This window comes from Mastigoproctus giganteus, chromosome 13 (genome assembly GCF_048544385.1).
Source record: "Mastigoproctus giganteus isolate SK-2022 chromosome 13, ASM4854438v1, whole genome shotgun sequence".
Classification (NCBI taxonomy): Eukaryota; Metazoa; Arthropoda; class Arachnida; order Uropygi; family Thelyphonidae; genus Mastigoproctus; species Mastigoproctus giganteus.
In genome coordinates this window covers 149908012-149920348 of record NC_143587.1, presented here as the reverse complement: position 1 = coordinate 149920348, position 12337 = coordinate 149908012, and the positions used below count along the sequence as shown (strand labels likewise).

Here is a 12337-nt window from a genome sequence, read left to right as displayed (position 1 = left end):
AAAGAACAAGAAGAGCATTGTGTACCCCAACATTATTTCAGCTGTAAGACTAGCATTCTGTGGACCTGAACTATCATTACTACATCCACCATTTGTTCTTGAATATATGCCATCAGATCTCAAATCTGACATTTGTGATCTAGAGAATGATATAAACTATTGCGACAGAAAACTTCACAACTCTGGACCAGCTGTTTTCACACAAAGGGAACTTGGCGATATTGTGAGAAATTTAAATCTACCCACCAAAAGGGGTTTGCAAAGCTTTTAGCATTAAGAAATCCATATCTGCTGGCCCCAGAAACATTCTTTTCATGGTATAGACGTAAAAAAATAACTGGAACCCATTTTTCCAAAGAAGACTCAGTGATATTTTGCAACAACATTCCTGCAGTTATGAACTTTTTAGACTTTTCTACCAACCAACAGAATGGAGGCTATTTATTGAATCATCAAAGCAAAACTTCAAAGCAGTATGCCTTCATAATAGAATTAAGGTCTCAAACAGTTTTTAAATTCTATACAGTGGGACCAACTGATGATGATGTTACTAACAGCAAATTCTAATGGGAAGCATTCAAGGAATTAATATTGAGAGCTACTATGCATTTCATACCAACTAAGAACTACTGTTCAAGGTTTAGGCCTCAATGGATGTCAGATGAACTAATGAGAAATGTGGCAGAGAAGAAAAATGCATGGGATGCATATAAATTATCAGGCAACACAGAGGTGTCTAGTAGATGTAAGCTAGTCTGTGATCAAGTGACAAAGTAGGTTAGGCAAGCGAAGGCAGATTATGAGAAATATTTGGCAAAGGATTCAAAGAAAAACAGCAAAGAATTCTGTACTTATGTAAACTAGAAGGAAGGGAATGAATCAGATTAGTCCACTTAATATCAATGGTTTGATGGTAGATGATCCTGCAAAGATAGCTGACAAACTGAATGAGTAATTTGCATCTGTGTACATTCACACATGAGGAATTGTGTAGGGAATTGGAGGCCAGAAATTTACAAAACTCTAGCCAGGAACTAATTGATTTTGTAATAATGGAGAGCAAAGTGGAGGAGAAATTGTTGAAGTTAAACATTAAAAAGGCACCTGGGGTGGATGGAATCTATCAAGTTATATTAAAGGAAGTAAGCAAATCCTTAGCCATAATTATGAGAGCATCCTTGGACTCAGAACAGGTCCCCACGGACTGGAGATGTGCAAATATATCCCCAATTCACAAAGGAGGATCGAAGGATGACACAAGTAATTACAGGCCTGTCAGTTTAACTTCTGTTCCAGAGAAAATAATGGAGTGAATGGTAAAAGAAGCATCGCAGGATCATCTAGACAAGACAGCAGTAATAATTCAGACACAGCATGGGTTTGTGAAGGGGAAGTTTTGTCTGGCCAGTTTGATTGGATACTACGATGTGGTCACAAAGGAACTGAATACAGGGAATAACTTTGATATCATATTTGGATTTCAGGAAACCTTTTGACTCTATTGCACATGGAAGACTATTGTACAAATTGGAGGAGTGTGGCATTAAGGGCAAGTTGCTACAATGGATAAGAGGATGGGTGAATGGTAGAAGACAGAGTGGTAATCAGTGGATACATGCTCTTCATGGGCTAATTATTAGTGGTGTCCCCCAGGTTTCGGTATTGGGCCCATTGTTGTTTTGTATATTTATCAATGATATTGATGAAGGTACATCAAGCTTAATGTCAAAGTTTGCAGATGGTACAAAGTTTGGCAGGGTTGTTAATAACAGTAATGACAGTATGCTGCTGCAACAGGATCTGGAAAAGTTGCGTAGATGGGCTGAGAAGTGGCAACTGAAGTTTAACATTGACAAATGCAAAGTACTGCATATGGGTAGCAGTAACCCCAGAGAAATGTACCAATTATGTGGTGTTACACTCAGGGTAGTGGAGAATGAAAGAGACCTGAGTGTAATTGTACAGTCAGATATTACGTTTTCTGCTCAGAAAACAGACTGCCAGAGTAGGTCATGGGGTCTTGTCAATGATATACAGGAATTTTGTTAGCATGGATAAGGAGGTAATTATCCTTTTGTATGACAGTACAATATAATCAGACATTTTGCAAACAAATAAGGATAGGAGAAACATGCAGTGCATAGAAACAAATTCAAAAATATATGTACCATTTCATATTGATGTTTGAATGTTTATTTAAATTGATTATCATAGAACATAATGTTCCTCTGAGTTGTGCTAATCACACAAGTGCATTATTAAAAAAATATTTTTCTTAATAGTGAAACAACAAAAATACAGTTGTGGAAGAACAAAAACAACAGACATCATTATTGAAATTGTAGTAATTGCTACAGATGGTAGTAATAAAAATGAATTGCACTGTATCCCATCATATGGAGATACAGCTCTTTCATAATTAGAAAAAATTCAAATCAAAAGCATCTTGTTCTCTGTGCCAGCACCAAAAGGTACCTCTACAGGATATTGCAGAAGGCATCTTCAGTTGAACATCTTTTAAGAAACTGCCTTGCACTTTGTTTTGATACTACCCCTGTTAGGCTAATACTATAAAATTGGTGTAAAAGGGATATTAAACAAATTGAGCACATCATGATAAAGACTGCTCTTGTCATCCTATTAAATTGTGTGAAAGGGGTGGGGGGGTAGCTGCTTGCCTACCTCTGGAAGTGAGTGAATATTCGGTGGATATTTTACTGCTATCTATAAAAAAAAATGCTAAAAGGAAATATATATTTAAACAGTTTCAGCTAAAGCATTCATAGAAGAATTCACTCCTACTTCTGCTGTCATTTTTTGGCCAATTTCTGATTCAAATAAAATTTGCTTTCACCTATTTTATCAGATAAACACAACTAATAACTGCACCACTAATTTGAAACAAAAAGATAACAGAAGCTGATAATAAGTACTAATTTTTGAATTAGTAGATATTAATTAGATGTTAATTAGATTTGTGGATTATGAAAAGGCATTTGACTCCATACAGCATAAGGCAATGTTTAGGGCACTGGAAAGACAAGTCATAGATACCCCATATATTATGATTTTGAAGAAAATATATGAGAGTGCTACCTCCTTTATTAGACTAGACAAAGACAGTAGGAAATTTAAAATCGAGAAAGGAGTTCGACAAGGAGACACAATATCTCCGAAGCTGTTTACTGCTGCCCTTGAGGAAGCTTTCAGAAGATTAGACTGGTTGCAGAAAGGAGTCAATGTGAACGGAGAGTACCTAAACCATTTACGATTTGCAGATGATATTGTGATCATAAGCCACGATCCCAAAGAATTAGAGGAAAATCTTAATCAGTTATGCACAGTTAGTAAGGATTTTGGACTAAAGATGAATATGGCTAAAACAAAAGTAATGATGAACAAGTATGCCACAGAACGGGAAATAATTATTAAAGGAGCAGTAATTGAAATGGTGGAGTCATACTTATCTGGGACAGGTTATTAGCTGTAATAATGATAAATGGCTAGAAGTCAAGAGAAGAATAAATTTTGGATGGATAGCATTCAGGAAATATAGTCACATATTGAAGAGCAATATCCCAGTTTGTCTGAAACGTAAAGTAATGAACCAATGTATACTCCCCACCATGACTTATGGAAGTGAAACTTGGGCACTCACCGAAAGAATGGAAGAGAAGCTGAGAACTACACAGCAAAGAATGGAACAAATTATATTGGGAATCAGACTGTTAGATAAGAAGAGAAACACATGGATTAGGCAGCAAACTCAAGTAAAGGACATTCTTATCAAAACTGAAGAACTAAAATTGTCTTGGGCAGGACACATAGCTCGAAGACATGATGACAGATGGACTAAGAAAATAACAGAATGGTATCCAAGAGGAGCTAGAAGAAAACCTGGAAGACAAAGGCGAAGATGGATAGATGAAATTCATGAGTTTGTGGTAGTAAATGGATGGCCAGTGCTCAAAACAGAAGGAACTGGAAAGTTGCTGGAGAGCTCTTCATCCTGCAGTGGATTGAAAATGGCTGATGATGAATTAGATATTAAATAAGCATTTAATTTAGAAAACATTGAATTCCATTAGTAAAAGGATTAGTATAGTCCAACCATAATTCAAGAAAATAAAAATCACAAACCTTTTTTTGAAATAAAATTTGGTCCATCAGAGCAGACAACACTATTTTTTGTAACTATTCTGTTACCCTTTTGTAGTCTGTTAATAATTACCTTAAAATATTAATTTTAAAAAATTAATATTTGTTATATACATCAGTAAGTTTAATTTTTTTTTTTTTTTTTTTTTTTTTAATTTGACCTGCTCAGATATTCACAAATGTTGAAGTATTTTGCTATAACCATAAAAAAAAAATTAAATTTGAATTATTTGCATAGAATCGCTTCTGTTAGATGTAAGATTCTCTTACCCAGATCTGTTATGTTCCTTATGTAGAGTGCTACAGTAACTGCTTTGCGTACACAGCGTACTGCTGTTACTGCTTCAGGTGCAACTGCCACAACAATGACTGTACAAGAAATGGTAGCAGCTGCTGCTGCTGCTGCAGGTCAAGTGAGAAATCTTACCACTACTTCAGTAACAGGATCCACAACTCCTGCTGTAGTATCAGTTTCGGGTCTCACTGCTGTACAGTTACAAGCAGCATCACAAAGGATTTCAGCTTCAGGATTAAGTACAGCTACTACTGTAGTTTCAGGTAATTAATACTTATCTCATTTTGAAGTTTAATATCTCATTTTATTTTAACATAACGTATTAAAATTAATTCAGAAATCTGTATCGTATTCTGATACAGAATTATGAGATACCCTAGTCATAATTCTGAAACCGTGGGAAACACTTACAAAATCAGTATATGCATCACTCATCATATGAACACAATAATGGAAATGTTTTCTCCGGTTTGGGAGAACAACATAAACTGTGTGAGGTGTAATTCCACCGCATGCACTGACAATTCAGTTTGTAATCTCTTCACCATTATTTTTACATCACACACCTTCTTTTCAATTTACTTGACTTGGATCTTATGTAAAAGTCCACTGATGTAAGGTAAGGGGGATCTATCAAAACCCTTCTGTGAAATTTCACTGCATTCTTTATTCAACACTGACCCCATCTTCTTGAATTTTGCCAGATACTTGCACACACAGGATTGGATATTTGCGGGCCATAACATAGCATTGATTGTATTTGTGCCTTCTCATGATTATCATCAGCACACAGCAGAATTACTTTCACTTGGTTTGTCTTTATTCAGTGCTTTCAGTCGCAACTACAACAAAAAAGATAAAACAATAATTAACATAAACCTTATAGCCTGTCATTCAACACTTGTGGGACACCCTATAGTATAAACACTTCCAAACATTTCACAAATATACGTGGTCTCAGTTCTAATCTCAACGATGTCTATTTCCACTTGCAGTCTCCCAAACCCCATGTACTTTTTCTGACAGAATCTCAGTTATCAGTTGATTCAACCACTGCTCATCTCAGTTGCCCAAATTATTTGCTGTATGATTCCTTTTGTCTCAAAGGTGGTACTTGTGCATATGTCCATTCCGATATTCCCTGTCAGAGACTTGGTAATTTGGAATTTCCTCTTTTCGACCTTCTCTGGCTTAAAATCTCTCTAACTCATTCTATCAAATTCATCTACCATTCTCCCAACTCCACTAATCACTTCGAACTCTTTGACTTCCTCTCTTTAAAACTTGACTTTCTTCAGTCCAATTTTCCTACCAGTGAGGTAATTTTCCTTGGTGATTTTAATGCTCACAAGTCCAGCTGACTTCTGTTTTCTAGTCACCCCAACCCAGCTGGTCGAGATGCCGAGGCTTTTGCAATTACTAATGACCTGGCACAGATTGTTTATTTACCTACAAGAATACCGGATAATCCTAACCATACAGCCAACACACTCGATCTTTTTCTCACAAACAACCCTTCTAAGTACACGGTCGAAGTGAGTAACTGCGAGATTTCTTTTCTTTGGTTGGACTACTGTTTCAAAACTTGTGATGTCAATGTTTGCTCAGATCATGTCAGTGAAATTATTCTTGTAGGAATGGAATCCTTTATCCACACTCCACTTTAAAATCTCATCCTTTATCTAAACCTTGGTTTCCAATAAATGTGCTAAGGCTGTTCAAGACAAGAATGTTGCATATCGTAATTGGCTTGTTTCTAATTCTTCAGTTTCATTTTTTGCCTACGCCAAAGCTCGCAACAATTGTAAGCAGTTATTAATCAGTCCAAACTAGAGTTTGAACAGGCTAAGAGTAGAAAACTTGCCCTAATGGTAGCCGAGCATTCTGGTCTCTTGCCAAAGCTATTGGCCGCAACTTTTGCCCATCTCTGCTCCCACCTCTGTCAAAACCAGATGGTTTTATTGTCACTTCAGCCAAGGATAAAGTTGACCTGCTAGCATTCATTTTTCTTCAACTCATGTATTAATGATCTTGGTAAAAACACCTCCCACCATTCCCAACACCTCTATTCAATGCCTCTTGTGGTCTTCCATAAAAAGAATGTCAGAAGGATTTTGACGAATCTTAATGCTAAGAAAGCTCCAGGTCCTGATAATATTTCTCTGCTTGTTCTCAAAACCTGTGCTCCTGAACTTACTCCTGTTCTTTGCTGCCTTTTTTCACTTTCCTATTCCAAAGGTGTTTTTCCTTCTGCTGGAAATTTGCTCATATCAGCCAATTCCTAAAAAGGATGACAAATCCCTCCGATCCGATTATCATCCTATTGCAATTACTTCTACTCTTTCTAATGTAATGGAGAAAATAATTAACTGCCAACTCTTAAACTACCTAGAATCCTTCCGTCTGATCAACGATCACCAGTATGGATTCCATCAGTGTCAATCCACCGTGATATTCCGCTTATGTTACCCATTTATGGACAATTCAATGAAAAGTTCGGTGAAACACGAGCAGTTGCTCTTGACATCTCAACGGTTTCAATTGTGTTTGGCATAAAGGACCTCTAAACAAGCTTCCATCTTATGGTTTGCCTACTGTCTTTTGTAATTGGTTATCCAGTTTTCTCTCTGATCGCTCACTGAGGGTAATGGTAGATGGCTCTCTGTCTTCTAACTTCTCACTTATGCTGGTGTCACATAAGGTTCAGTTCTTTCCCCCACTCTTTCCTCTTGTATATTAATGACCTTCTCCATTGACTGGAAATCTTATCCCAGTTTTGCCGACGATAGCACATTGCATTCCACTTTCCATTTTGAAAAACCTTGTCCTGCTCAATCAGCTTCAACTTCTTGAATATCCACTACCAATTCCTTAAATGCCGATCTTCAAGTAATTCTCCAGTGGGGCAAAGACAACTTAGTTGATTTCGATCCTTCTAAAACTCAGTCTTGTTTTATATGTCACAAAAAGGATTCTTCTGCTCCTATGCTTATCTTTGGTGATACAGTCAGTCCTTCGTGTATAGCACGATGGTTGTGTTCCTAGAAACCCTCATGCAATGCAAAATCGTGCAATATAAACAACAGGCCCTATGAGAAAAATAGGGTTAGGTGCTGACCACCCAAGATTGAACACACATTTGTAACCAAAACATTATCAAACACAATAAATAATCGTAATAAAATACGTAAGTATTTTATTACGACTATTACGTAATAAAATATTGCTAATGCTTTTGCTTCTATCGTAAGCAAACTTGTTTATTGTTTGATTTTCTATCCAAACAGATGACACGCGTTCTATCTCTTCAATTCTTTGTGTCTTAATCTAATGGATTTTAATTACACTTCGAGTTCCTGCTATGAAAGTTGTTTTTATTTCTCTGCTTCTTTGTAATTCTCGGTGTTGCCTCATTTAGGTCTGTAGCACTTGCAATATCACATGGTCTTTCATTTAGCTCAAAGCGTTTCACAATATCATATTTTTTCTCTATCGACAGAGCCGACTGGCCAAAGCCTTACCAGGGAAACCCCGGTGGGCCGGAGGCCGGTGTGATTTTGCCATAAACACTAGTATGAGGCCACTATAATTTTCCCGGGTAAGAATTTTTGACCCATCCGCCTCTGTTTATCAATATTGCTTTCTTTTTTTTTTTTTTTCTGAATCTGCAGTGTCGTCCTTTTCACACCTTTTAAGTATTTTACTCATTTTTAGGGAATAAAGCACAATTACAAAACGAGGAGCATGCTTGATACACATAAACAAAGCTGCGCGCGTGTAGCAACTGAATAAACAACACCGTAAAGGCAGGGATACACTATTAACACCTCACATTTTCTAAAGCAAAATTCTAGGGGTTACTACCATAAAACAATAAAAACAATTTCCAGTTGCGTTTCTGCTAGTGGAATCTGTTACTAACTGGTAGTAAACTCGATCTAATTGCATTTGCGATTATGCCGATAGCTGGAATTGTGTTGGATTTTACGTTATTATGGTGAAATGTGTTTCCCCTTCACTGATATAAAAAACATAAATACATTTTCAGAACCTTCTCTTCATTCCTATCGTGTCGCGTTTGGTTGGGGTGATTCTGCGTTTGACTGCCATTTCTTGTAAACACAAAGGCGAATCGTGCATACGCGAATTCGGTTCGTGTTATATAAGATATTGGTCCCCTATTTATAAATCATGTATGATCGAATTCGTGTAGTGTAAACACGTGTTATACGAGGACTGACTGTACTCCAATTTCTAGCAAGATGATATATCTCTTTTGGGATTACCCTGACTTCTAATCTCTCTTGGCACAAGCACATTACAAATATTGCTTCCTATGCTTCTAAAAAACTTGATTTTCTCTTTCGCTCTCGGCATTACTTTTCTTCCAAGCAACTATTCACTCTGAACAAATCGCAGATCCGCCCTGCCATGGATATTGTTCCCACATTGGGGGGCAGTGCCCCAAAACCTCTCTCAGGTTTCTAGATTCCATTCAAAAGAGGGCAGTTAGGTAATTAATGACTCATCTCTAACAGAGTCTCTCAACAGAGTCTCTCCACTTGCTGTCTCATAGATGTACTGTTTCTTCTGCATTCCTTTTCTACAGATACTTCCATGGGCATTGTTCTTCTGAATTGGCTTCTTTAATTCCCACTCCCTCTTTCAAAACAGTCCGAACACTTGCCATTACCAGCCAACATCCATTTACTGTCCAACTTCAAACTCACGGAACCAACTCTTCATCTTCCTTGTTTATTCATTCAATTGCCATTTTCTGGAACAACCTTCCTTCATATGTATTTACTGAAAAAATAACCCTTGGATCATAATTTCATTGTGTGGCTGTGGATCAACCGAGGATTGTATGTTGGGTACATTACAGCTTTTCAATCTGCAGACTTTTTAAACTCTGATATATTAAAGTTTAAAAAGTCTGCAGATTACCACAAACCATCCCTCTAAAAATGAGGTGCCCACAACTTATTTTTATTGCTTTTGCTATTTTAATTCAATAGCAAAGCTTAATTAGAAATTAAGCTTTGCTATTGAATTAAATTAAAAATTGTGTTTGTTATAACTAATTTTGGCTTTTGACTAATTTCTCTTTAGCTCCAAATGAATTCATTTAACTGGATTCCTCCACTACCTGATATTCTGTTATTATTATTTTCAGGCTTAGTATTTAGTTATTCAGTCGTCATTAAAAATCTGTTTCTAGATAAACAAAATTACTAACTTCTTCCAATTTTTGGCTATTGAGAATGCACTTTTATTCATAACAAATTGTTTAAAACTTATTTAAAGAGAAAAACAATATAGAAATGATCAAATTTTTATATCTCACACACTAAGTTTTGTTAGTAACTTATATTCTTTTATTAAACAAACCATGAAAATGAGAACTGACAATAAGATACACTCTGCTTCACTCCTTGCTTTACCTTAAGCTGTTTTCTGATGCTTTTTACAATCCTCACTGTAAATTTTCCATTTTTTTTAAAATTTTATAGAGAAAATTTATGTATGTTGTTGTATGCTTTATTCAAAGATCAACAGATCTTAAATATGATCCTTGTTATGTGTTCCCATGACTTTTCCATAATTTATTTTAGTGCAAATATTGAAATTGAAATAGTTAATTTAGCTAAAAGCTGACTGTTCTCTATCGAGACTATATTCACCAATACTTCTGACCATGTTGTCTATTATACTTGCAGAGGTTTTACTTATACACTATGATATGAAATTCCTCTGTAATTTCCACATTCAGCTTTATTTCCATTTTAATATATTGCTACAGTTAACGAATTGTTTCAGCATTCTGGAACTTATCCTTCAGAACAACCTGGATAATGTGATGAAACTATTTGCCTGACAGTTTTCAGCAGTTTAGTTGTAATTTCATGCCATTTGTCCATGACCTGTTCTACCTCAATAATGGAAGTAGTATCCAAAATTTCTCACATTTCAATGTTTTCCTCTTTTTCAGAGATGTCAGCTCCTTCATTTAAAAAAATCATCAAAGTAGTTACTCCATGCTTCTAAAATATATTCCTCTTTTTAAATTCACCATTATTATTTTTAATTAACTTTGTTATGGTTTCCTCCTCCCTGTTCTAAGATTTTTAACAAAATGCTAAAAAGTATTGTTGGAGCCCTTGTCATGTTGGAATTGTCATATATTTTCCAGTCTATACGATGCACTTTTTTTTTTTTCCCTGGAAAATTTTGTTTAAAATTCCTGTTTGTCTTATTATCCGAAGATATAATGGGTATATGCAGTGGTGATTTTTTTTTTTTTTTTTTGGAGATGAGACTATATATTGTTGTTGCTTGGCATATCCAAAAGTGACGGCTTACACGTGCATCACTAGAACCCATAATTTATTTCCAAGATAAAGATTAATAAAACCTACTTTCTTCTAGAAATTCTCAAGTTTTTCAATAAATGTGGAATCAGCAATGCCTTCGTGGCAGTGAAGATAACATATTCTTTTGAACAAAGTCAAAATTCACATCATAACATCAGTAATGACAAGAGTGACAGTGACTTTTGAAACAATTTCCTGAACTCACTGTTCACTATTTTGAACAACAGCCCACCATTATTCCATTTCTAAAACTTAGAAATAATGCTCTCAATGATCCATATCCTTTCTTGTAATATACATTTTTGATAGGCCATTACCATCAGAAGAAAATGGAAGTAGTTCCATTTCACTTGCTTTCTTTTTCTGGAACCTTGCCCCCTTCCTGCCATGGAAATTTAAATTAATTTTATCCTAAATATTGGGAGTGGGGGGGGAGGATAATTGTGACAATTCACCTCGTGACAATTTTGAGTATCAGCATTTGATAGTCTAAAATTCTTATGCTTTGTAATTTTTTTCCCCTTCTGCTGCTTCATTGACCACAGTATTAGGAATAAGATGACTTATCTATTGATTATTGTTATTATATTTATTTAATATTTAATTATTAATTTCATTTATAAATTGATTGGCTTAAGTAATTCCTTCTCAAATACCTTCAAAGTAACCATATTTATTACACAAAGAAAATTCTGGGGCAAACCACGTGTTATCTTCCTGTTGCACTATCACAAAAGCACTCCAAAAAAATGATAATACGAATGATTTCTTTTATGATTTACTAAGATACTCTAGACCAAGATGTTATTGTTTATTATATTTAACCTAACCATGGTTCTGAACTCAGTATTATTGTTTACTGAAATAACACCTGGATGTAATTTGTTATTATTTTTTTAGTTTGGTCTTTTAGCATTAGCATTAGCATTAGTAGAGGCATTTGATGCAAGAAAGCAAGCTTATGCAGCATCAGCCAAAAAAAAAAAAAAAAAAAAAAAGTAACATAAATAAATAAAAATAACCACTTCCACTTCACCCCTCTGTTCGTTCGAAATACCTGTCCAGCTGAGCCTTAAACTTATTTAGGCTATCAACTTCCACGACAAGGGATGGAAGTCTGTTCCACCCACCAACCACCCGCTGGCTAAAGGCAAATTTCCACACATCTATCCTACATCTGTCTTTCCTCAATTTGAATTTATGCCCTCTCAGGTGATTTTTCTGAGCTAGAGGAAGAATCCCATCAGCATTGAGCATGCTCAAACCATGCAAGGCTTTGTACACCTCTATCAGATCACCCCGCTGGTGCCTAGTTTCCAGACACTGTAATTTGCAAAACTTAAGCCTTTCTTCGTAAGAGAACCCCTTTGTCCCATTCACCAATCTAGTTGCCCTTCTCTGTACTCGTTCCAGCAGCTCTACATCCTTCCTGAAATGAGGCCTCCAGGCCTGTATACAGTACTCTAGGTGTGGCCTGACCATTGCCTTTTACAAGGGAATAATCACCTCC

At 35.9% G+C, this 12337-nt stretch overlaps 1 protein-coding gene across 2 annotated transcripts in view; it reads left to right on the top strand.

Annotated features, from left to right (window-relative positions):
• The window catches only part of dom (domino helicase), an 896769-nt gene that overhangs the window by 716452 nt on the left and 167980 nt on the right, over nt 1-12337 (top strand). For both annotated transcript variants that reach the window (XM_090388005.1, XM_090388004.1), the window contains one exon: nt 4455-4716. In XM_090388005.1, the coding sequence (XP_090244131.1) occupies nt 4455-4716 (262 nt within the window). The remainder of the gene's footprint in view (nt 1-4454; nt 4717-12337) is intronic.